We start from the raw sequence: 27,372 nt of genomic DNA, 5'->3' as shown, positions 1-27,372 counted from the left end.
CTTGTCCCACTGTCACAGGCGTGTCCCTTTTTGCCTGGTCTGTTTCAAAACCACTCAAACAGGTCTATCCTCATTGCAGGCTCTCTGTATCGTTCCATCTAATTTACTTCCTTAACCTCCCCTGAAGCTCAGATGCCTTTCTCAGACATGTCTGCAACACCTCTCAGATAGCAGGCCCTCACTGATTTGGTGAATAAATGTCTCCTGCTGTCCCAACTCCATAGCTCGAAGGAACCCCACGAGGTGGTTCGTACACATCTCTTCAACTCTATCTTCTCATACTTCCATAAATGAATCCTTTGTCCCAAACCAATTACTTTACGTACTACTTTGCTCCCAAACAATATCTGTCCATTTTCATTCCATGAGCCAACAGCATGTCTGAAATGCACCATTTCCCTTTTGTCAAGCTCAGACTCGAGGAGCCTTCTTAGACTTCTCCGTTCCTCAGGGATTGCTGTCACCACTGAATTCTCTCAGCACATACTGTTTGCACACTGTATGCATTGTATGTGGTTCTCATTTGGGTCTTCATCTAGACTACCCGGGATTTTTACTTATTTTTTGATTATCCCAGGTTCTTTTGAAAAATATACTGTGGTCTTTTGAAATCAGGCAAATACGGATTTTTTTTTCAATCTCAAGGACTCACATACATAAAAGATGTGTAAACTTTCAGCCTTTTTATAGATTTCCTTTTATTCTGTATGATCAATACAAGCAGTCAAGTCTGATCTCTAAAAATAATGAAAATGGGGAAAATACATTAGCTACTAATTCAGAAGCAGTACTAAGCAACCCAATAATTAAGTATCTTTGAAATTTTAGAGGTAATATTGCCTGGACTGTTCTGCTTATAGCTGGAATTATAGAGAAACTGATACTCATTTGCTGTCATTCAATAGGGCATGTGTGATCTTTCATTTATTTGTTCTAATCCAAACTTTTCTTACCTGCTTCCCCAAAGTCAAGAGAGGCCTACATTTTCCACCATGGAACCAAGCAAAAAATACACTTACAAGCCTAACAGGGTGGCTCTGTTTCCAAACAGGGAAGGAAACATGCCCCAAATATTATTTAAGCAATGTTTTTAGGCTACTTTGCAATCCTTAATTTGGCATATTTTATTACACTATCTGTGCGCCTATATATAATTGAAGACTAAATGCTGGCATTTTTTAAGTTTCTTATTTTGTGGCAAAGAAGAACAAGACTCTATTTTCACTAATCAAGAAGAATTCGCAATTCAGCATTCATTTAATAAAAGCATGCCTTGGAAAAAAATGGCCTTTTTGTGAGAAAATACAACCTTAAAAAAAAAAATCAAATCCTAGAAGTGACTGCAGGGGTTTGCTAAACTTTTTAGAAACAAATGGGTTCTGGGGTATTAGGTCCACATTTATTTTAAAGAGGTTTATATGTCTGAGACTGATCGATAAATAGTACTGAAAAACTAGGTTGTTTCAAAGCTGAATTTCAAAGTACAGCACATCTAATCTGTGAATAAAGATGAATGTGTTTGGAAATATAGATAAAGGGTATAGTGAAAACTTACTTCTCTGAAAAGTATTATATACAAATTTCAAATTTCCCTTGTAAGATTCCACATTATTTTTACTTACTGTCAATGAAAATACATTTTTACAGATCCTGCTTTGTCAAATATAATCTCGTAGTGGTTCCATATTCTTACACCAGAGTTAACGGTTTCTCTCAAATAGTACTTTCAACCACTTACAGGTTTGTGGGTCAATACACATTCGAAAACACTCAGTAGGAAATTTTAAAATTAATTTCTGTCAACCCAAAGGGATGGCAAAGCTAGGTGCTGATATAATGGTGTGTGCATATATATATATATATATAATAAAATGAGATGGTGATTAAAAAGTTCAGTTATTTTACTTTCTTATTCCTGCCTCTTGAATAAGTTGTTAAGCATTATATTGAACTGATCAGAAATCAGACTGGTAGAAATAAAGACAGACATACACATACTTTAAACACCTGTTTATTTTCAAATTTTATAGATGTACAATATGGTCTGGTAACTGAAGATCATTCTTGGACCAAAGTTGATTCCAGGAATGAAAGGTGAAACAAAAGCAGTTGCATGACTGCTTTCTGGTGAAGGAGCCCAGCTCTGACTACGGGACCTTCCCATGTCCTCCATGGTGAATCGGATTGTCTTTGGAGAAAAGTACCTGGAACCAAACCAGAGGTACATGATTGAGAAAAACTTCTTGGGAAATGTTTTGCATGCACTAAAGTGTTGTATTATGGCAACAGCGTGGTGTTTGCTTACAGAGCAAAGCAAATTCTGAAATGATGCCTGAAATGAGGAAGTGTAGAATAGGTACCAATGGAGCGGGTTTTCTGTTTTACAGGTCCTTGGACATTGGGCCAGAGAAGAGAGGGGATAGGAGATAGTGGTGAGAGTGGTGAGCAGGGAACAGATTTCATAATGTCACCAAGAGGGGTTCTGTTATTGGGGGATATAAACTGTCCCAAAGAACGACTTCTTGGAGTTTGATGCATGCTTCTGAGTTGAGTGATGAAGCTTATGTCAGGATTCTGCATATACTGCCCGTTTGATTTTTTGATTCTGTGACTCTTTGGACTCCATAGTGAGAGGCAATATTATTTTAAAAACAAATTATTTTAAATTTCGTGTTGGGAGCCCCAAGTCATACATCTTTTTCTTTGTTGAACATCTATTTCCAAAGGAGTTAAATTTGCTCTAAGTTTAGGAGGTGGGAGAAAGATAAAGAAAGAGAAAGAGGGAAAGACAACATTTTATATCAGTGAAACATACATCAGTAAGTTTTTGACATCAGAAACACAATGTCTGTTTCAGGAAAAGTCATTCATTCAACTGTCATTTTTGAGAATGTTCTCATGGGAACACTTTGGTAGATATTAGAGCTATGAAGATGAATAAGACATGTTTCTGCCTATAAGAACTTTGCATCCTAGTGGGAGGGTACAGACAAATAAGTAAAAAATGACAATAGAGTACGCTTCATTCTCTGATGGATTTTCTGGAGGTACTCTGGGAAGGAAGGTGTACCTAACCCACATTAGGGACAAGGGGGAGGGGTCAGAAAATATTTTCTAAAAAGTTGGGCTGAGCCAAGTTGAAATATCAAATATATTTGATATGTGCTTGGGCCTTTGTACACAGGGCTCTCTGTTGAATTGTTACAAGTAAATATATCAGTATTATTGAAAGATGAGTTAGTATTGGGCCTTGGATGTCAAGCTGGGGGATCTTGATTTGATAGAAATGGGAGATCATTTAAGTTTCCGGTGGGGAGCAGGAATTTGGCAGACATGCTTCTAAGGCTTCCTGTTGGCAGGGCATCCAGTGAAAGGCAACAGGAGGCAGAGAGGTAAGCTAATAATTTGTTTTGTCAACAACTTAAATATGAGGCAAAGGAGACCTGAATCTAGGATGATGGTTTGGGGAAAGCACAAATTGTCAGATGTGAGTCTGCATTCTGAATTTGTCTCAGAGGTTTTTTTTTCTTAGGAATGATCATTTGTTTGAAACTAGGTGAGAGAAGAAAGCCATCAATTGACAAAGGTACCCAAATGATAACTGGTTCAAAGACTCTGAAACTCTGAGATTTGAAAGAGACATGGAAGCAGATACACAGAGAAAAGGTGAAAGTGGGTTCCCAGATGTGGGTATTAGTGTCACTGACATGCCATTCATTCCTTTCTCAGTTCTGCTGTTGGTTCTCCAGCATTATGAAAAGGTTCTAAAAGAAAATAGGAATAACTATTGTGAAAACACTGGCATGAAATAAGTGAGTATGGTCAAGAATTTCTGAGTTAAATTAAAAAATATCTAGCAATTGGTAAGTAGTATTTTAATACCAAATGATCTTTAGGAAAAAAAAAGTATTACATGACACCTAGGATAGTCCTAGTGTGAAAATTAAGCCAACTCAAAATAATTTATCTGATAAATCTCACAGAGAACTGGAAAAAGAAAATACTTAATGAGCACTCACGATATTCCATATGTTATACTAGCTGTTGTACTAGAACAAAAATATTTCTTGAATTAGACTACTTACATATCACACTTCAGCATTTTAGTTGGCAAGTTTAATGGAATGACATTAGTGCACCCTAACAAGGTTACAGCATAAACAATTTTGAAAAATAGTTTAGAACCAAAAAGTTAATGTTCAGACCAAAGGAAAACCATTTAGGCAAGAGATTGTGAGTGGCGTATCCTTGATTATATATATTTTCTACCCTCGTTTATATGTAGCCTGTCTCTAGGCTCAGTTCCTGTAAGGATGGCAAATTTTGACCTCCCTGTTGATAGAAGCTACTTTCTGACAGGGCCATTTTTCTAAGGGAAGATCACCTCAAATTTATCACTGCCATAAGAAAATTAACACAGCAGATATCTTACAGATCTGAGTTCTCAACAAGCATCTCCATGTATGAAGGGCAGCAGGCAATTTCACAAATATAAATGAAAACTAATATTTTCCTTCTTTAAATATTCTAATTTGTCTCTGACTTATCTTTTTTGAAGTATTCATGATTTGAGGTAAAAAAACAAAAAAAGAACCAAGTAAAACCCTATCTTAGAACAAAATAAATTACCCTTTGATATCCAGTGCAGCAACCTAGTATTTGAGAAAAACAGAACTTCACAAAAGCTTAATATATTCAGAATTTGACAAAGTGTGACCCATTTACTGAAGCAGAAAATGCACCACAGGTTTTTCAGTGTTTCTTTTTTTTCCTTCCAAAAGCAGATAAATCATATTTACCAGCCAGGAAAAGAACTGCTTCTAGACTTACTTATTTAGGGGAAAACTGGGAGAAGAGGGAGGAAAAAAGCTAAGAATTGTAACTCAGAAAGATGCACCCAAAATAAAACATGGGGGTGTTTTAAAGGATTTCCTAGGAATGTCAGCATATGGAAAATATTTGATGAATTTATATCAAGGAAACTAGTAGTTACTGTAGATCCATTCAAGCCCTTTAGATGCTGTGAGGATGTTGAATAGTCTATACAAGCCACTTGTTCACATTGCCATTTTCGTATAAAACTTCTTGAGATTTTGTTCACGATGTTAAATATACTAGAAAAAGAGTAAACAACATTACAATATAAAACTCCTATTCTAACTTACATATTGTCCTAAGGGCTCATCTCCACGGTAGAACTTTTTAATGTTTTTCTGCATGTTACAGTTTAATTGTCTCACTTCTACTAGGCTGTCAACTCCTTGAAAATTGGGAGCTCAGTCTTAGACACCCTCATGTGCCCAGTCCCTTGTACTGCATTTAACACATAAGAGATTTATTTAAAATCATTTGCTGAATGTAAGAATGAGGAAGCAAAAAATGGAGCCCGTGGACAATTCTTTATAAAAACAAATTTTATATTAACATACAGATTGAGATATTTTTATATTAATTAGGTGTTTAAAATAGGTGAAAATCATTACTGATTATGTTTAAATATCTTATCCTTTCAAAAAGTAACCTCATAAAACTCATTTATATCACATAACATTTTTATAACATGAAAAAAGCAGTTTGTTAGTAATATTAGTTTAAAATAAAAATTCCAAGTGGCAGACATTATGTTGATAAGATACGGGAATGACTGAGAGATTTCACTTCTCAACCACATTTTTAGATTTCTTGGGTCTTTCAGATTTTTTTTAGATCCATGCTTTAAGCCAAAGTCAGAAGTGGGACTAAAACTGAGTTTACTAACAATCTTTTTATCTAGTCCAATATAAACTTTAAATTATACAGAAGGATTAAAAAAGGCTTTCAAATCCAGTTCCTTTATTCATTAACAATCACTCCCAATGGCCTGATGGAACAGATCGGATGTGACTAAAGTGAGTCGCATGCACGATGCTGCAGATCAAATTAAGACATAAAATTGGAAATAGCTTTTGAGGCCCTTGAAACCACTGCCAGGCCAAAGGCACAAGGGCAGAAATGATCAATAATGGTGGCCATTTGGTTCATTCATTTATTTTAATGAACACACTCACAACTCACTAAAAGCATTCTTGTAGGATGGGGATGGATTTCAATTCTCTGGTGACTGACAGAAACAGAGCCTTTGAGAAAGCCTGGTGGGGGTTTTAGAGCTCCCTGCCGTCTTTCTCCTTCTCATCTTTACAACTTGGTGCTGCCCAACTCAGAAAAAGATGTCATGGTGCAGACTGACAAGCAGTTGATAGGTAACTATTAGCAAAATTCTGTCCATGATTCTTAATGCAATTTATTTTAGGAAAGCATCCCCAGACTGTAGATCCGTTTCAAGTATGTAAAATCTGGTAAATGGAGGAATAAAGGCCTCAAGAAAAAATGGGCACTGAGCTGGTTTAATCATTTTATTAATATTCAGTAGGATCATTTCCATTTCTGTATTCACTGCCCTAGTTCAAGTAAGCATTAATTTGTATCTAATAAAGTGCCACTAATACTGTGGCTACTTATAAATTGCTTTTGATAAATGAACAACATCTGGATTATTGCATCAGCCTCTTAACTCGCCTCACTTATTCAAGTTTCCTCCAATTATTATCTATTATATATCTAGCTGCCAGGGGAAAAAATAAACCCTCTCTTGAATTTCCACCAATATTTAATTCCCTGCTTATGAAACTTGAGTTTGCTTATTTAACAAAATCAAAATTCTTGTGCCTGAGATTAAATTTTTTCCATCAACTTCCTGAAGCTCTCATTTCTTCCTATCCAGTTCATCTCTTATGACTTCACTGGGTCTATATTTTTCAAAATGTGCATTTTTATTTTTTGATGTCATAATCTTTAAAATTTAAGAATTTCTAAAATAAATATATGAGCCCATTGGCAAAAAAAAGAATAGCAGGTCTCTGTATTTCAGAACATTTGTCTTTGTTAGATCTAAGTCAGAGGTGCACTAGGTGAGAATGGAAGAAAATATGGGGATGAAGAGGTGGTGGTGATGTACTGGGAACTGCTTCCTTTCCTCCCTATTTTTAAAAAAAATTTTTTATTAAGGTATGATCGATATACACTCTTATGAAGGTTTCACATGAAAAAACAATGTGGTTACTACATTTACCCATATTATCAAGTGCCCACGCATACCCCAGTGCAGTCACTGTCCATCAGTGCAGCAAGTTGCCAGAGATCCACTATGTCCCTTCTCTGTGATACACTGTCTTCCCGTGATCCCCCACACCATGTGTCCTAAACATAATACCCCTCAGTCCCCTTCTCCTCCCTCCCCACCTGCCCTCCCACACCCCTCCCCTTTGGTAACCACTAGTTCATTCTTGGAGTCTCTTGAGTCTGATACCATTTTGTTCCTTCAGTTTTGCCTCATTGTTATACTCCACAAATGAGGGAAATCATTTGGCATTTGTCTTTCTCTACCTGGCTTATTTCACTGAGCTTAATGTCCTCCAGCTCCATCCATTTTGTTGTAAATGGTAGGATTTGTTTCTTTCTTATGGCTGAATAATATTCCATTATATATATATGCACCACATCTTCTTTATCCATTCATCTACTGATGGACACTTAGGTTACTTCCATATCTTAGCTATTGTAGAAAGTGCTGCGATGAACATAGGGGTGCATCTGTCTTTTTGAATCTGAGAAGTTATATTCTTTGGGTGTATTCCAAGGAGTGGAATTCCGGAGTCAAATGGTATTTCTATTTTGAGTTTTTTGAGGAACCTCCATACTGCTTTCCACAATGGTTGAACTAGCTTACATTCCCATCAGCAGTGTAGGAGGGTTCCCCTTGCTCCACATTCTTGCCAGCATTTGTTGTTCTTAGTCTTTTCGATGCTGGCCATCCTTACTGGTGTGAGGTGATATCTCACTGTGGTTTTAATTTGCATTTCCCTGATGATTAGTGATGTGGAGCATCTTTTCATGTGTCTGTTGGCCATCTGGATTTCTTCTTTGAAGAACCGTCTCTTCATATCCTCTGCCCATTTGTTAATTGGGTTATTTGCTTTTTGGGTGCTGAGGTGTGTGAGTTCTTTATATATTTTGGATGTTAACCCCTTGTCGGATATGTCATTTACAAATATATCCTCCCTTACTGTAGGATGCCTTTTTGTTTTGTTGATGATGTCCTTTGCCGTACAAAAACTTTTTAGTTTGATGTAGTCCCATGAGTTCAGTTTTTCTTTTGTTTCCCTTTCTCGAGGAGATGGGTTCAGGAAGAAGTTGCTCATGCTTATATTCAGGAGATGTTTGCCTATGTTGTCTTCTAAGAGTTTTATGGTTTCATGACTTACATTCAAGTCTTTAATCCATTTCAAGTTTACTTTTGTGTATGGGGTTAGACAATGGTCCAGTTTCATTCTCTTGCATGTAGCTGTCCAGTTTTGCCAACACCAGCTGTTGAAGAGGCTGTCATTTCCCCATTGTATGTCCATGGCTCCTTTATCATATAGTAATTGACCATATATGGTTGGGTTTATATCAGGGCTCTCTAGTCTGTTCCATTGGTCTATGGGTCTGTTCTTGTGCCAGTTCTGGTGGTGTGTTTAACAAGCCCTCCAGTCCATTGTGATGCATGCCCAAGTTTGAGAACTACTGGATTTATGCTTTTCTGTTCAACTGGTCTAGAGTTTATCCAGATTACCTGAGGATCTTCTTCCAAATCACACCACAGGTTAATATTTTCAATGTGTCTTCCTGTTCCCATGATGTAAAAACATTATTGGATAGAGAAAAGGTTGATAGTGCCATCTGTTCTCTCAGCTCTTTCTGGGTTATCAGGTGCCAGTCCAAGTCCTCCCAGGCAGCCAGCTTCATGGCCAGAGATTACGAGCACTAACTTTCCTGGCAGGGGTGGTGTGGCTTCGCGTTTATGCCTTTTCTCCCTATTTTTAATACTATACTCTCTGTCCATGACAGGTTACTGTTAGAGACAGGTCATCTTTTCAGAGAAAATGAGCAGTGTACTTACTAGTCAAGAATCAATTTACTAAGTACATATTTTAACCTTAGGTGGGGTCTTCAGAGGTTCCAGTATTATAGTTGCATATCACATGACATTCAATTATGTCTTGTCCTAATATTTCATGTTGCAAATGAGCACATGAAAATAACCTTAGATCAAAACTCTCAAAAGGCATGAGAGAGATGAGACTATCAGAAGCCTGCTTGTATGATAAGAACCCTACTGTGGATAAATACTAATTTTAGAGATTTTCATTCAGCAAACAAGTAATGAATGCTTTTTCTGTGCCAGGCCTTGGAATAATTTAAACTGATTACTTTTCTTCAACAAAATTATTTAAATGCCTGGATTCACTGTTTCTATGCCACTGGAGGGTTATTTTCGAGAATACTATCATATTTATCTTCACAACTCTGCAGCATCAGAACTTTCATGAACCTTCTACTTCGTGGAGTCCCAGAGAACCTGGGCACATCTGCCAGTCAGCTGTATCATGAAGTGTCAACTCCATTATGAGAAAAAATTTTCAACAACAGTTTTCAAGATCAAATACAGAAGCAAGTTATGGAGTTTGCTTCCTCGCTAGTTCCTTTCCATCCCATGATGGGAAATATGTCTCCCTCAGATGCCTTCTCCAACTTACACCACATTATGTCCTTAACTGAGCCCCAGACCCAAAATGGACTCTCTTTCGCCCAAATCATTCTACCCAGAACTGCCATATTAACATTTCCAAGATGATTTATTCATTTTACTTCTATGTTCAAATGACATCCCTACAAAATAAAAAACATTGTCTTTATATTCACAGACCTCCCTAATTTGATGGCTTTTTACTGTATTAGTTTTTCTCTACTAACTGCCTCCTGAACGCCAAACGCTATGTGACTCGTGAAAGTATTTTATACTTACCCACTTGGTTTTCCATCTCCAGGTTTGCCACTTTCTTATGACCTTCTGCTCCTGAAATGCTCTCCTCCTCTTGGCTGACTCATATCAGCTACCCTCCCTTCTACTGACTTTCCTTATTTCCCCAATCAGAAGTTATCTTCATTAGCAAAATGCACATAGGACTTTCCATCTAATATAGTGGTTCAAAACTTTGAGTGATATTTCACGTAGTCTGCAGGGGACACTTGTTAATATCTGTAAATATTTTTGGCTGTCACAACTGAGAAGGTTCCTTTGGAATTTAGGAGGTAGAGGTCAGGGATGCTGCTAAACATTCTATATAATATGTAGGATGGGTCCACAACACTAAGAATGAACTGAACCAAGTGCTGGTATTGAAAAACCCTGGCTTAACCCAATTTGATGCCTCTATTTCAATGCTGTACCTCTATATGTAATATTTAATAATTCACACTAGAACATAAGCCTCTAGAATATAAGTCTCTGGAATACCAGGGCCATATATTACATACAATTTTATTCCCTCAAACATCTAACACAAACTCCATTATCTGTGGGCACTCAAAAATATAAACATTTGTACAATACGTAATACCTGGATCACTCTTTGTTAAAGAGAAAGCATGCAAGAAGAAAATCCTTACCAATCATGCTATATTAAGTCAATGTGTATCATTTTCCTTTGAAGGCTTTGGTAATTCAGCTATCATGTGGGGGTCTTCTAACGATGAGAATCAATTAAGTTACCATTATGCTGATAAAGAGAATTTATGGATCAATATATATTTGTTATTGGTAGGCAAAAAAAATTACAAACTTCTATGTATTTTCACAGTAGGATGAAATGTGGGGAGTCTGAGGTTTGCGGGGCTAGCATAGTTATCTTTAAGAGAATTGTCTTCTCGTTCTCCTATGGTAGACTTGTTGAGTTGCTATTATTGTTTTAGACTCTGCCACAATTAATCCCTGTCTTAGGAAGTTGCTGGTAGTGCATGTTAGTGAAATCAGTTTCAATTTGTTTGTGTTCCTTTAAGTAGGGCATATAACTGTTGGGCAAGATAAAACATTAAATTATCTTGCCAACTTGCTATAAATATTTGAAAATGATTGCTATTGGAATACATAAACCATTTTTAAAGGTTTTTTTTAATGCAATGAGCTGATGCATTTTGCTTACTAGTGGAATATCTGTGTTTACATCATGTCCAACAGTCTCCAGTATTTAGAAAATGAATGGAGCTCATGGCTCCCCGCTCTGGAGGACAAATTCAAGCTATTTAGCCTATAATTCAACAACATCCCAAATCTTCCCTCCACTTATCTGTATCTCTCTCCCAAATATTCTGCCTCAGCTGAGTTGTTTAATTTATAATTCCTTGATTGTATCTTTTACTTCCTTCACCTCTAAGGTTTATCTTTTTTCTTTTTTCAATCAAAATCTTCTCTTTTACTCCTTTTAAAACCCAACTGCCTCTTGAATTGTTCTTCACTCTAAACCAGCTGTGTCACATGCCAACTTCTCTGAACACACTCCCTTCATCTTCTAAACCATGCCTCTGCCTTTAAACTACAGCATCTTATCTGATGTAATTAACTTCTGACATGTCACTGTATTTATGCATTATTTTTTTAAGTTTTCCTTCAGATTATAAAGTCCTTGTTGTAGGGACCATAATTTACAGAGATCTTTGAATCACATTCAGCACCAGTACACTGTCCTATACATAGTAATTGTTCATTATGCAGTAGCTGAATACATGTTGACTGAAATATCATTTTGCTTTATAGGTAGAAAATAGTAGGTAACCTGGTTATAAAATATGGAGTGAAATTTATTTATCCAATAAACAGATGTCAAGAAAATGTGAAGGGAGGACTGTTACAGACAAAATAACAAAAAACAATGTGTGGACCTCCTTTGGGTACTGAGTTGAACCAACTAACTCTAAAGGAGCATCTTTGACACAATTGGAGAAAATCATATATGGAATGCGTACTAGATGATATACAGGATCTCTGGTATGACAAAAGCATGCTCATTATGTCAAATATAATTCTCACCAGGTAGAAATACGTACTGAATAATTTACAAATGACGTTTGATATTTGATTTAAAAATCCCTCCCCCAAAATTCCAATAATAAAAAAAGTGAGGTAATTAAAAAGTTGGCAACATTTGGCAAAATATTGATTATTACTGAAGAAGGACAGTTTTCATTATACTGTACCTCTTCAGTGTAAGTTCAAACATTTCCATATAAGTTCAAATATACATAAAGTGCTATAGGAGAAAAACCTTTCAGTCATCCTTACAGTAGGAGAGTAATCTTTCAGTCATTTAAGCATTAAGTATAAGAGACACTAGTAACTTGAATACATTTCCATTTTACAGTGTTTAACCCAACACTTAAGAACCAATTCAACATGTGAAAACATTACATTAGTTGTACAATGTCCTGGTCTCTTGCATGTCACAGAAGACTAGTGGTGCTCAGTGAGTCTGGCTTTTTACCCTTCCCTAAGGACCCATTTTTATTATTCATAACTGTCTGGCTTGAGGGAGGTTAGTGTCAATACAATAGCCAGCCACTGACCCTAAATTACTGACTCTTTTATCATGAGAATGACCAACAGCTTTTTAAAAAGCAAAGAATTTTTTTTTTCTTTGCTAGCTGACCTGAATCCACTCATCTTCAATGCCATGGAAGAAAACAATGTGAAGAAAACTTTCCTTTGAAGAGATATTCCAGGATCAGGTAAGTTGATACAGAGACTGTAGACATGACCAAGCAGCAAATGCTAAAGAAAGATGGCAAAGACAGAAAACACATACTTGTGATTTATGCTAGACATAGCTGTTGGCAAGTCTCTCTCTCACATTCATTCCTTCCTTTCCTTCTTTGTTGCTCCTCTTTATGACTCTCTGGGTGATGGTTCAAGCCTCTAACCTTGGTTGTTTCCATAATCTTACCCAAAACCACTTTCCCAAATCATAAAATTTAAGTTATGTTCTTGTCCTTGATAAAGAAACATAACTTCCAAAGAAGTCCTTGACCCTCCCAGCTTTCAACCACCCTTATGCCCCTCCTTCCGTGTGGAGGTGCACCTCCACCTTCCTGTGGGTTACTGCAAAGGCTTTCCTGCCGGTCTTTCTGCTCCCAACTTCTCCTCTCCCTCACACACTCTCAGGTGCTACCAGGTTTGGTTTTGAAGAATATGGCACTTACCACACTTAACCACAGAACTCTCATGTCAAAAGCTTTCAATGGCTCACCATTTCCTATCTAATGAAGTCCATTTTTTGTTCACTCAGCATTTCAGGCCTCACAAATCTGTTTGAAGTCTGCATTCTAAGTGTGACTCTTTTAAAGACTTGAAAATATAGACCAACAGAACCAATTACACTTGCTTGAAAATATCCTGTACTTGTGGGTCTCCATTCCTCGGTTGTTTACTTTCCTGTTATTTAAGGCATCTCTATTCCATTCATTTCCACTTGAGACCCCTCCAGTTCTTCTTTGCCTAAAGTCTTTCCTGATCCCTATCAGCATCAGCCTCTTCCTGTCTAAGGTTCAACAGCTCTTCATGAGGAAATGTATTTTCCTGAGGATATTTTCCTCTCAATATGATGTGAGCTTCACCTCTCCAATCAACCGTAAGCTTTTGAGAATACATCATATCTCTTTCATCTTTGTGTCCCCAGTTTCTGTCACAATGGTCTCTGCTAAGGATGTTACTAAACATTTCTTAAAGGGCTGGAAGAAGTAATAATAAAAGTTCTATGCAAAGACAGAGATCAAAGTAGAGCACTACTTTCACAAATGTAAAACATTATGATGTTTAAATTCTAGTTATCAAGTAAATGATCATCAGTATGAGGGCTGTGCCAGGCATTAGGTTAAGTGCTTTCTTTGTATTGTTGCATTTAATCCTCTCAATTCAGTAACTTCCTAGATGAGGAAACTGAGACTTGGAGAGATTAGGTCACTTGTCTGTACACGTTTGTATGATTGAAATCCAGGTTTGCTTGAAGTCAAACCTGGTCACTTTTCTATTAAGCGTGTCTGGAAAGACTTAGAGTTTAACAAATATAACTAAGAGAATACCTCAAGAGACCAACAAAGACACAGACTCAAGCAGAAGACACTTTCCTTCCCCTACTTGAATAATAGAAGCTTCTTTTTTATTATTCGCAGTGAAGTTTTTTATTTGTTGTTTTTACCTGTGAGTCGGGACACTCACTTTTTAATTTTCATTATTTCCTCTGTTACCTATTGTTTTATACCCAAGAATTTCACATATTTAATTTGCTTGAAGGCATTTAATATACATCCTCTCATTTAAGATTAACATATTGCATTTACTTCCCCAAGGTAGGCATGTCATCAATGTGCTTATTTAAAAATGCCATATAGTCTAACATATGTATTCTAATTCACTTTTGTAATTGTTCTCAGAACCAATTTCTAAGTCTCACAAGAAAATCAACTTCATTACTTGATATTCTCAATTTCAATTTGCTCCAAATAGTTTTGGTTCCTTCCAGAAACTCCTCAATCCTGAAAAGACGAGACCCTCAGGAGGATGCTGAAAATGAAGTTCTTTAAAACCAACTTCAAATAGGAATTTAAACACATTATCTGGGTGGTGCCTGGCTTCCCATGGTGGCCGCTTAACAGAGAGCTCATTTGAATGGGTAAATTCTGGTGTGTGTGTATGTGCATGTGTGTATGTGTGTGTGTGTGTTCTGGTATGTATACATAAACACATACATGTACATGTATGTATGTCTTTAAATTCCCTAGTTACAGCCTATACATGTCAACTAACTACTGCTGCCTATCAGAAATTTCAAAATGTGGTAAAAGACGTTTCTTCTGGAGATGAGGACAACAGGAACATTTTCATGAAGGAAAATAGTGATGCTTTGAGTGGTCTGTTGCACTTTGGCGTAGGTGATGAATAACATTAGGATATGCCAGGTTAGTATTTTTCCAAAGCGTTTTCTGGAATGCTGTCCCCATAATATGCTAATGTACGTGCAAGGCGGCAGAAGGGAGATCGGTGGTCAGATGTGTTGGGAAACTACATGCCTTCCTGGAGACCGAGGGAGAACAATAGATTAAGGTTTAGATACCTTTGTCAGAAAAATGGTTAACTATGTTTCCAGTTCATCTGATAATGGATCACCCTTCTTTTCTTTATGTAACTTTTGATACCCCCACCCCAATTTCCACGGAAGTGGGCTGTGGTGGTGGTAGCATCCCTCACCTTCTTTCCAATAAACACACACGCGTTTGTGCCTCCAATGGTTTCCTGTGTTTTTACTCAGTTTAACAATTGCAAGGTGTATGATCATGGAAAGTTATTTGATCTCTCTAGCCCCAGTCTCAGTCTTGTCTGTAAAACAGAGATGGCATCAAACCTCTTCATAAGGTTGTTGAGAGGATTAAAGGAGTCAGGCCATGCAGTGCTTAGAACCGTGTTCGGTCACCCAGGAATGACATGATCTTGAACAATTCCTGTCGGCCAGCCAGGAAACATTCACATTTTCACACAGTGGCGATCTTTCCTTTGGGTGGTTTCCAGGCACAGGAATGTTATGTAAATAAGCATATAAACGGAGGTATTTTTTCCTACAATGAACACTAAATTTTCTAGAGCAGCAAATGCCTTACTTGTGTTTTGGGCCTGTCCAGACCTAGAGAAGGAGGCGGGGCCTTAATATGCATAGTATGTGTCTATCCCTGAAAAAACAGCTCCCTTTTTTCTTCTGTGTTGCTTTCTCTGGGTTTAAAGAAATACATGAACTCTTTCTCACTTCTAAAGGATAATTTATTACATAAGAAAACAAAGAAAATTATATAGGCATTATTTTTGGTAGGCAAATGTATAGCACTTGGGAACTATAGAGATATGCCTCAATACATATTATTGATCTGTCCATTCGTTAGAAGGTTATTATGGTCTCATGAACTCATAAAGTTGTGAAGAAGATAGCCTTCGTATTTTGGCTTGTGTATATGTTCAGAAAATTCCCTGAGGTTCTTTGGCAACCATACACCACCTTCACCTTTCAGAAAAATACACTTCACTTATATAACCAGAAAGATTTACTGGGTACCTGGACTCTTTTGTATCTAACTTTCATCAGGAAAGAACAAGTAGAAATGAATACATCCAGTATGTATTTAAATGTGCAACATCTATTGTCTTTATAATCTCTCCTGTTATGGATCTAAGGATAACATCACTGAGAAATGATTTTGAAAGCATTCTGTAAATGGTAAAACATTATGAAAACATACTTACTCACAGTAACAATAATAAATTGGTGTGTGGAATTTTCATACATAGGTCTATAATTTTACTTGTTTCATACCAAAGGAGGGACCAACCTCAGTCAGTATTTTCACACACAGGTATCAGTAAGTGAATAAGACATGTGTTTATGTAAGTTAATATGTAATTATCTGCAGTTATATATAATCATAGATAATTACATAACATAAATGCAGAATCCTAAAAATTTGTTAACGATTCTTCTCTTCCATAGAAATGAATTCAGTTCAGTTATCAGCAACACACTGGGTTTTTAAAAATCAGTTGCAAGACGCATTAAATTTTGAAATTTTGAAATCAGGATGCTTCTCATGATCAATATCTGAAAAGTTGCCGGTTATTTATCTTTTACATTGTAAAGCTTTCATGAATAATGAAACAGCTGATTTTGTTTCATAGTTAAGGAAGCAGAGGATATTTTTACCACCATATATCTATAGACCTTTTGTGGATATATGTTTATATTACTTAATTAGCCTCCAAGTTCTTTTATGCATTTCTCTATTATTTTTTGCAAGGAAGTACTTATGAATACTTATTCTTGGTCATTAAATGTTTTGATGTAGAGGTTATAGGCTACTCTAATATTAGTTATTTTCTTGTTTTCAAAGACCAAATTGTGAATCATGAATATGTATTTAAGTTAAAAAAAATATGGAATCAATCATCTAACACATCCCTAATATTCTTAGGCCGGCCTTGCTCCCTGAAATGTGTATCAAAAGATAACAATACTGAAATCACAAAAAGGGATTCTAATTAAGAAGAGAAAATTGCCTCAGAGGTGATTCAGATTCACATCTTACACAACTTGACTTAAAATGCCATTTTTAAAAAAGTTTAAGTTTCTTGTACAGTAAAGAAGCAAAACCAAATTAATATAATATTGTAAGATATACTTTAAAATGACCTTTGGTATTATGCCATGTTGCGTTTCTGTGGAACTTCCCAATTACTTGAAATATGTTCACATTATTCCATTATCTGTACATATAGTACCCATGGCACAAAACATTAGAGTCCAATATCTTAGTGTTTTTATCTAGGGTAAGAGGAGAATCTAACTTCAGATGGAGAAAGAGAAATGGATGGTAATACTATCATCATGAAAACAAAAGCTTTCCTGATGTTCCCCAGCCACTCGGAGTCCTCTGTCAGCACCTTACCAGCACTCCCCTTTTCTGTGCTCCTGCTGACAGTTAGATCGTGCCATTCATTCATGGTTCTGTCAGCCACTCAGAAAATCTTCACATAGCACTTCATGTCATGTCAGGTGCGGTGGCAGGTTCCTGGAATTCGCAGATGGACGCATGTGGAGACAGACCCATAATAACCAGATACTTCCAATAATATGTGGTATTGCAATAATATAGAAACACCACAAGGACAGGTAAGAGAGCAGTCATTCTAACACAGCTGGGCTCCGCAGGGGAGGGGACAGGGTCTGTCCTCGAGGAGCCAGTGTCTGGCCCGAGTGGTAGAATAACATATGAGTGGGCATCAACCAGTTGGTCATATTGACATGTTTCTCCTCCTTCCTAGAGCTCAGATTTATTCCCAGGTCCTCCTGTCTTATGGCTACACCTTCCTCCTGAAGTGGTGTCTTTGGTTCTGCTGGCCTTAATGCCAGCCCTACGCTAGTCATTTCCAGCTAGACATCTGAGGGCAGGTCTCTGCAGGGGGTTCCAAGGATTTTTCTGCCGATTAAGGAAAAAGATCCGACCACAAGGTGGCAGTAGCGCACACACACCTTTCTGGGAGTTGCTTTGACAAGTTCACAGGGACAGTCCCGCAAGGCCAGGCTGCTGCCCGGAAGGGCAGGGGCAAGGGACCCCTGGGAGAGAGGCACCAGAGGGGACTTCCGTGTGGAGGCAGCGCTCAGCAGCACGGCAGGTGGTCTCTGGGTCAGAGAGTTCAGAGGGGCAGCACTGGCTGGGGGTCTACGGTTCAGGCCTTACTGCTAACAGATGTGGGGTGAAACTTTTGCAGGACTATGCAACACAGGCCTGCTCTAAATGGCTAAAAAAATCTGCTTGTTTGGTCTATTTTAAAAATAAATGGAGGTATAAAAATTTGATTTTATCCCTGGTGGGCTTTTGAGGTCATGGGTCTCAGCCTGTAGTGAAGAAATAAATGACCTAGGGGCCAATACACAGAGGCCATCTTTGGCTCATTTATGTAACAGCTTTACATCAAATGCTTATTTAACATCTCCATGGGGGGGTCATATAAACATCATGAAAGTAACCCGATTAAGACAGAACGCCTGGTGCCTCGCCAGTCCAACTTTCTCAGTAAATGGAACCAGCATGCAGTGTTTGAGGCACAGATCTCAGAGTCATACGTGGTTCCTCCCTTTCCAGTCCAAGCCATCACCACATTTTGTCATCTCTGCCTCCTAAGCATCTCTCACATCCGAGTCTCTGTGCTGCCACTGCCAGTGTGCAAAGCTGCAGATCTCACTTCGATCGCTCATACTCTGCTAGGTTGTCTTCTTATTTGACTCACATTTCCTTTCCACAAGGTCTCCATAGAGCAACCAGGGTTGTCTCCTGAAACAGAGATCATGATGTGGCAGCCCCTTGTTTAGCTACCTTGCAAGTGTCTGACTCCAGATGGAGAATATCTAAGTCAGAAAACCCTGTGTGACGTGACCAACACCTGCTCCTCCAAGCTCCTCTCCCACCACTCCCCTCCCTCCCTGCTCACCAGGGTCCAGTTACGGACCCAGTGCCTGCCTGGCACATACTCTTTTCCATGCCACGACCTCTGAGCTGCTGTTTGTTCTGCATGGAAGGTGCTCCTATCCCAGCAGCGGGAGAGGCTGTTTCCTTTTTCCCCCCTCAGGTGTTGCTTAAATGTCACTTCCTCAGAGGCCTTCTATACCTGGCCTAACGTAGCCACCCCCCTCCCCACCAACCACCTTCCTTACTCTGTCCCAAACTTTGTATTTATTTCTGGCATGACAGCTATCTCAATTCATGATTGTGATATTATGCGTTTTGTTTATTGTTTCAAACCCTCTGTAGACTGCAGGCTTCATGAAAACAGACTTTGTCTTGTTCACCTCTCTTTTGGTTTGTGGTGTTTGTTTTTTTTACCTAGCCTCTCATGTAGTGCCTAGCACATAATAGAAACTAAATAAAGACTTGCTAATGAAACATATACACTCATACAGAGCAAATAGGCAGGCAAATGTGCAGGTGAGGAAGGTTTTTTCTCTTTTTTTTAAGGCTAACAGTGTTATCATATTATGTTATGCAGTTAAACCATACAGAAAATTTATACCTTTCTTGATGAGGCAAAGGAATTACATAACTGTGGGGAATATGTATCTTCCTTGGCCTAAAAAAATTGGCGAATTGCTGTTTACAATGAACAGTCTTGAAAATCCCTGAGTTAAGTCACTTGTTTTCCCTAGCAAGGCTGGAGATTATTAAAAAGTAGATTGTAAACAGCAATTCACCAATTTTTTTAGGCCAAGGAAGATAAAAAAGGAGCAGTCTTCATCATTAGGTATTTAAAAGGTATAGGAAAGAAAACCTTCTGTCAGAAGTAAGAATTAATGAAAAACTCTTTAGCAAGAGGGCATAACAAAATCTTAGAATTCTGACTTTCTACCATGCCTTTTCCATTTCTGATGCTTCCCCTTTCACACTAAGTACTGCTTTCACACTAAGTGTGCATTCACTGCTTTTTCCTTTGCTCAGTCTTAACGGAATTTTACATTCTGTATTAGAAGTAAACCTGCCTTGATTTGGAGATGGTGGCAAAAATAGAAATACAAAGAATAAGAATATGATAAAGTGAACATTTATTATACACCAGGCATTAGTCAAAGGGCTTTATGTGTTTTAACTCATTGACTCCACTAAGAAGCCCTGTGAGTCAGGTACTAACTCAGGTATTACCATCTCCACTGGAGGAAATGGAAGCAAAGCAAGGTGATATGACAGAAGACCGTGGAGTTGGGACTGGAACCAGGCAGCCTGCTGTCAGCCCTCACACACCACTGTCTACTCCTCTAATTAAGTTCTAGCCTTTCTTTTCAGTGATCAGAATTTTTATTGAGGAGAAGGGAATGTACACAGAATTGTACACAGAGGATGTATTCTAAAGATATCAGGATTGTGTTCATGGAGAAAAAAGAGAAGGTTGCCACACTAAATGTAGGAATGCCCAGTTAGTTTTCCGCCACACTATTTGGAAATCATTAACCTGTTACTAAAGCGTTTATAGTTTTGATGAGCACGTCGCACCAAGCGTGGTGAGCAGAGCCCTTCGTGTCTTCCTGGCCGCTCAGGGTAAGAACAGACTGGGAAGGAGGCATTATTAATTATGAAAGTCTGGAGTGCAGAGAAGAGCACTGACTCCTTCCTTTCTCTGTTTCTCCTCTCTTCACTCTTTGGTCAGGAAAACTTAAGGTTTGATGGGATGAAGATTAGAAATAATTCTTAGCTCTCCTAGCTTCAATCACTCACACTGATTCCACTGATTTTTCTGCATACCTCCTGTTGGCCAGGCTCTGTGCGAGGCTTGGGGGTTAAGTGGCAAAGCCCACTGTGGAGAAGAAAATCTGTGGAGGAAAATAGAAAATGGAAACATAAGACACACATACATGTCGGCTTACACATATGAGTGATTTTTGTATATATTATTTATACATCTACAAGCATATACTTTATATCTACAGCATATTTTACATATTTGCATAAATTGGACTTCCTTATTTATTTTATGTGCTTATTTTACATATACTTTCCAGGATATGTTCATAGTTAGAAAATACCCCAGTGTTATGAAAGAAATGGACAATCAGTAATTGTCAGTGGTGGGAACTACCAGAAGGGCCACACTGAGTCCCCCCTTCATGCCCCTAATGCCCCGCGGACTCTCTGGTCCAGAAGAATGGAGCCCCACAGAGCGTGTCCTGTGTGTGCGACCAAATATCCCCGGGTCCAACCAGAGTGAGTACACCGATATGTTCATTTGCTGACACTAACAATCCTAACACAGACATTGGTGAAATCCGGAGGACATTTAGCTCACAAAACTCTGTAGTGAACATGCTGTGAGGAGATATAAAAGAAAAAGGACCTCTCACTGCAAAACTCTTGTGTCTAATTGGGTAGAATAAACAGATGCGTGAGAAATGACACTGGAGGCAATGGACTGAAATGTGCAAAGAGAGCCACGGTACATGGAATAAACAGCATGGGTGAGTGCATCCTTTTCGAAGGAAGTGAGAAAGACACGGGCATTTACTTAATTGTTGGTGGAGGCAGTGGGAATCTATTTGCATGGACATTACAAATAAGGGCTTCTATTTAGGAAGACCAACCCAGAAAGAGGATGCAACTTCTAATGAAGGAGAACAAACACAAAATGAAGATTTAAGGAGCTTTGTGCTCAACCCGTTGAAGTCTCACTGCTCCTCTTGTGTGGCTGTTTTCCTATTTATCAATGTTGTTCAACAAAATACAAGTACTTCTATGTGAGGGGCACAAAGACTAGACATTTTGTGAATTAACCAGTGTATGTTACATGTGTGTTAGTAAAATATCCCCAGTACAAAAAGAAAAACAAAACCAAAACAAACCCTACATTCCATAATTCTAATATCATTTTTTGTTCATCAAGAGAGGCCTTGGCACTTTCAGAGTGTTTTTAGAAACAGTTCAACAAATGTATTTTGAACGATTCCTCTGTGCCAAGGTAGTTACGGAGCTCCAGGACTGCAAAGATGAAACCTAGTTCTTTCCTTTTGGAGCTTCAAGGATAACGTGAGACAGAGAGAGACCTATTTCAACTGTGCGGTACGGGGGCATGGACAGGGGACAAGTGGTGGCATCTAGATAAAGAGTAGAGAAGTTCAGAGAACGCTCCTGGAGAGAAGGTTATTTGATTGATTCATAACCTAACAAAAAAAAAAAAACAGAAGGAAAAAGAGGATCATTTCAGGAAGGGCGAGCACCATGGGTAACTAACTGCAGTGGGTTAGAGAGCAGGAAACATGTGATAAGCATTTATAAAATATTATTGTTTGAAACTCAGCATCAATGTGTGTTTCCATGTTCGAAGTCCAAAGTAAGTTTAACAATTGCATGGGATGTACAACCCTAGTTTTATATTTTTGGTTTAAGAGTGTATTTATAGCACTAAGTGAAATGCCGTAACCCGGTTTTAAAATATGGAGTTGTTTTGTGGCCCAAATTTCCTACCTTGGAAAGAAAACAGGGATAGAATTTTAGAATGGTAACAGCTCACAGATCCCTATTCCAATCGTGTCATTCACATATGTGGGAATCATCTAGGGAACAGATCATCTGCTGTCGTCCATTGACTTCTAGGAAGAGTATTCACATTGGACAGACCACCACTTGTAAGGATTTGAGGGGTGTGGCCTGCAGAAGGGGTCACGCTTGGCTAACAACCAAGTGTAAAGGCTGAGAGTCTTGTGACACTAGCGTCAGTAGAAACAAAGAAAAATGCTTTTTTTTTCTGCCTTCATCTCAGGGACACGGCACAGAGCAGGCTCCGTGAAGAATCATCATTTAACTAGATGGAACAGCTGCGAAGGGAACCGCAGTTGCAGGAGTTTGGGCTCCGGAAGGACCTCTGAGAGCGCATGATGAGGACAGAGGAATGGCCCTTCCAACAGCGTTACTTACCTACGAATCCAGTTGTGCAGGTGGCCTGTGTTGGATCTTGGGTCATTTAAGGTCAATCCAGAATTCACCTGGAATACCTAAAGGGAGGACTCCAATGCAGGGCATTGATCACAGCAGAGCACGGGCGAGGAAAGAGAAGCTAGGCATCCCAGATTTAGCAACAGGAGCAAACTATACCCAACCCCAGACTGGAGGGCCCCGAGGACAGAGAGGAGCTGCTATAGCCCGGGAGCCTTGGGGAACCAGGGGAGCCCCGGAACCGTGGCAGCCCTCGGGGTTCGGAGGTGGAGCACGGAAGAGGCGGAGCTGCTGCCTGGCACGGCGCAGGAGGCAAACTGCAAGTTGGGAGAAATGCATGCCCGGCTCCTTCTTTGACCTCATCTCACGTCTTCTGCCAGTGCTCCTCCCAAACCTCCACGGGGGAGGGGGGGAAGCCAGCTGTAAGGCAACTGATGCAGCTTTGGGGAGGGGAAGCCTCAGGGGTCAGGATTTCCTCTCCCTATGGAGCCAGAGTAGGGCAACGAATGGACCCAAGGGCAAAGCCTGGCTTCAGAGAGTTAGATTACAGAACCGGCACAGGTTACAGTCACAGGATATCTTGCTGAAAACGGAGGCCTGCATTCCAAAGACAGGATTCTTACAAGGTTTGAGTGTAAGAAAATTCACTTTAAATGTTTCCCTTCTTTCTCTGCTTTGTGTGGCCAGGTCAGCGTAAAACGGGAACATCTGCATGCACGCCCCCAGAATCAGTTTTAATTTGGCTGGAAACGCTCATCAGAATGGACAAACCTATTGTTTTTCTCTAAAAGAAAATACATTTTAATATCCTATTTTGTAAAATTTAGCCTACATGTCAGATTTTCTGTTTGTTGTGCCTGTGCATTCTACAAATCAGGAAATCCTTGCATTATCAAACAAAGGCTTATTTGCCTAAATTTCTATGCTGGCCTGACCCTGAGATGTGGGGTGTGTTTTGAGTCTTTGTACATTTAGTGACCTGCAGTATTTTGATAAATGCCATTGCCTAAAACTATTCAGTAGGAGGTTTGGGCACCATCTGTGTTTGTTTCTGTAGGAGCAGTAACTGCCTAGAGAAAAATCTGATGCTCATTTCAAAGATGCAGTATAAACAAAATTCAAGATGATGCCTTTAACATAATTATTCCACCTTTCATTTACATAGTGCGTTATGCATTTCAAAGTGATTTGATGTGCTTTCATTTAATGGATCTTCACAGAACTTGTGGAAGTTGAGTATGGGCTTCTAGAAGACGTAAAAACTCAACAAGTAAAATAACACTGAAATCAGGCAGTCTTTTAGGAGAAGACTGTAAAAAAAAAGAAAAAACCCATATAGTCTCATCTCCTGTTGCTAGTAATAGAAAATACTTAATTGAGCACCTTCCCTTTGCCAGGTTTTTCAAGCGTATCACATGAAGGAACTCATTTAATCATCAGAATAATATAGTGACGTAAGTATTATTATACTCTATTTTAAGGACAGGGAGACTAAGGGAGAGAGGAAGGTTAACTGACAGCCACTAAGAGATTTGAGCCTAATCAGTCTAATAAAATACCATCTCTCTTAAGCAGTGTCTTCTTTAATATTTACCCAGGAAGCAATGATCTTAATTACAGAGACTTACATTTTCATTGGGTCTCTTCTAAGGTGCATGTAACTTGGTGCACTGGTAAACTGGCTCACCAGCTCTCTGCAAAAGAACAAAAGAAGCCCTTGTTTGTACCACGCTCTGGTCTGAATGTGTGTGTGTTCCCCCTAAATTCACACACTGGAAGCCCTGGGCCCAGGTGATGGTGTTAGTAGGTGGGGACTTTGGGAGGTGACCGGGTCCCGAAGGCGGAGACCTCATGAATGGGATCACTGTCCTTATAATAGATTCCACAGAGCTCCCTCACCCTTCCACCGTGTGAGGACACGGGGAGGTCTGCGGCGGGGGAGAGGGCCCTCCCCAATCATTCTGGCCCCTTATCTCAGACTTGTAGCCTGACATACACTTCTTTTGTTAACAAGCCACCCAGTCTGTATTTTTTTTTCTTTTTAATATAGCAACCTGAAGGGACTGGACTAAGATGTAGCATCTGTCAATTTCCGTGGTATAAATAGTCCCCACTGGAGTCCACTTCAAGCCACAAAACGAAAGCCATGAATGCTTTGTTGAGAAGAGATGCATGCGTATGGATCTTGTGAGCTTGTGGGGCCAGCACATCACTCTTGCATTCAAGATGATACGTATGCTGTGGATGCGATGACCCACTCTTGAAATATTCCAAAAACCCAAATTAGTTTTGTTTTCAGCTGCATATGAAACTCAGTGTGAATTAAACTATCTTAGATATGTTCATGCTCAATCACTGTTTATGAAGAATAGAGTACCCCTGTTCATTTTGGTGTGTTTTTTGCTGACGGTAGCCAGGCTCACCTGGCTGAGGTGGTCACGCATCAGGGGAAAGAGAGGGGAGGTCACAGAAGGGCAGCAGCTCATACGATGGCCGGTAGATATGCCTTGAGCCAGGTACCAGACACTTCCCAACCAGAGTCCCTTAGGTTATTTCCCAGCCAATACTAAGATTCCAGTTAGCAATTTGGAGGTCTTGGGTTTGGGTCCAAGTAGGAATTCCATGTGTCTGTTAAAGAATGTAGTCACCTCAAGAGTTCATTCAGTAGTCTTCTAAGTAGTCATTGTGTAGTCCCTCTTGCCAAGAGCCATGTTAACTGAACCGGAAACAGTGGTGACAGACCACTGGGCCTTCCCTAGAGCTGCCCCAAGGCTGAGCTCACAGGCTTCCATTACTCTAACTGTTGCTTCTGCCCCAGCAACCTCTTCTGGGTCCTACCTTCCCCTTCTCTAATGCCAAAATAAATGTCTGTCTTTGTTATCACAGCTGTCTCACACTAAAAATGGTCTATAAATAATGTTCACAAACACTATACGGTACCTTCCACTTTCTCTTTTATTCTCCCAAACACAGAATAATACATCTGAAGATTTCTGTGGTCATCCCCCCATACACTTTGCACATCTGTTTTGTTTTCTGTGTATTCTCTGTATTCTTTTTTCTTCCGATTATTTCCCCTTATGAAACTGTTTACACAGCACTATAAAATTCCACTAGAGGAATTTATCTGCTGACATTTTTTTCCACTACAACAAAATGCTGAGGAAGCTTGCCTTGATTGGTACTGGGGAGATGTAGCAAGACTTCTTGGCAGTCATGTCTTTTAAAACTCTGTTAACCATCCAAATCAAAACACGGGCCAAATAGCCCTGTTCTGTAAAAAACCGGGTCAGTGGAAGGAGGTTGGGGAAGCTTGGGAAGGCCTGCTCCTTCCCACCTCCAGCTTTGGAGACTTCGTTTTCCTCCCTGTGGGGAGGCTGGTCTGAGAAGAGGGGTTGAGCCTGCTGCTCTGGACACACCCCTGGAGGGAGAACCTCCCACCCGGGCACCCCTGGAAGGAGAACCTCCCACCCGTTACAAGGCTTGTGACTCCTTTGCCTTTTCCATGTTTTCTTTCCCTTCAGTTTTATTTGTTGGGAAAGAAAAAAAAACCCTAAAAATGTGCTCTTATAAGCTACCAACTCTTGAAAGTCTTTGCCAACTCATTGCTTCTGGGCCAAGAAACAAATAAACCCAAACCATCATAGATAAAATACTTGACCCTTCAAAGGGAGACCACTGAAATCTGCCCCACAATAAATAAACCAAGTAAGTCCAAATGTCTCATTCATTCAACAAACAAGTACGTGTTATGCATATTCTAGATGCCAATTCCTATGCTAAAGATCTAAGAATCCAAATTTTAATAAAATACAGATCCTATCCTTGGCAGTTTGCAGTCTAAATTGCATTTACTAATTGTGATCAAAATTCTTTGTTGCAGGTAACTAATGTTAATCTATCATAATACACAAGCTTTCAAATAAGACTTGAGTTTCATGGAGACATACCATAGATACAGTAGAAGGTATCTGAACATTTCCAGGTATTTATTGTCAGCAGTTTTATTATTAATTGCAGATCAATCCAACAGGAATCTGGAATGCAGGAAAAAAAACTTTAAAGGTAAGATTTTATTTTGAGCTAAAAAGCAAAAAAGTTCTGTTTTACCTACCTTCTGTCGGTATCTGACCTTCATTCAAATCACATCTCTTCTATGAAGCCATCTTTAAAAATCCCAGCCCAAATCAACCAATTCTTTTTTACTCTGCATAATTAACATATCATTATGTTCCACATATATTTTAATCCAGTGGTTGTTATTCATGGTGCACTTCTGAATCACCTGTGGAGTTTAAAAAATACACAATTCCAGGCTCAACCTCAGAAATTTATTTGGTCAATGCAAGTATGGTACTGGCATCTGTATTTTTAAACCACAGCACACGTAACACACTCCTAGTGAAGAACCACTGGTCAAGTTATGCTATACGATTTGGCATCTTAACAGCACATAAT

The 27,372-nt window shown here is 39.0% G+C and overlaps 1 protein-coding gene and 2 long non-coding RNA genes across 4 annotated transcripts; 1 reads left to right on the top strand and 2 right to left on the bottom strand.

Annotated features, from left to right (window-relative positions):
* Positions 1–2,012: 2,012 nt before the first annotated feature.
* On the bottom strand, positions 2,013–23,036 carry LOC118927733 (uncharacterized). The gene is made up of 4 exons (XR_008994372.1): positions 22,897–23,036; positions 20,734–20,801; positions 17,392–17,514; positions 2,013–2,204 (listed from the first exon to the last, which is right to left on the bottom strand). It is a non-coding gene; the product is annotated as an uncharacterized LOC118927733 (long non-coding RNA).
* LOC118927735 (uncharacterized) lies at positions 22,991–25,284 on the top strand. 2 transcript variants are annotated; one of them, XM_057494038.1, is made up of 3 exons: positions 22,991–23,548; positions 24,312–24,368; positions 24,965–25,284. In XM_057494038.1, exons 1-2 carry the CDS (start codon positions 22,991–22,993, stop codon positions 24,345–24,347), a joined length of 594 nt encoding a protein of 197 aa, XP_057350021.1. In that variant the 3' UTR covers positions 24,348–24,368; positions 24,965–25,284. The 2 variants fall into 2 exon arrangements, with proteins under 2 accessions (XP_057350021.1, XP_057350020.1); XM_057494037.1 differs by lacking the exon at positions 24,312–24,368.
* On the bottom strand, positions 24,313–27,193 carry LOC118927734 (uncharacterized). Its single transcript, XR_005030944.1, has 3 exons — positions 27,029–27,193; positions 26,865–26,951; positions 24,313–24,608 (listed from the first exon to the last, which is right to left on the bottom strand). It is a non-coding gene; the product is annotated as an uncharacterized LOC118927734 (long non-coding RNA).
* Positions 27,194–27,372: the final 179 nt, after the last annotated feature.

The sequence above is a fragment of the Manis pentadactyla genome, chromosome 16 (genome assembly GCF_030020395.1).
Source record: "Manis pentadactyla isolate mManPen7 chromosome 16, mManPen7.hap1, whole genome shotgun sequence".
NCBI classification, from domain to species: domain Eukaryota; kingdom Metazoa; phylum Chordata; class Mammalia; order Pholidota; family Manidae; genus Manis; species Manis pentadactyla.
The sequence above is the reverse complement of the archived record's forward strand: the minus strand, read 5'-3'. Positions and strand labels throughout refer to the sequence as shown.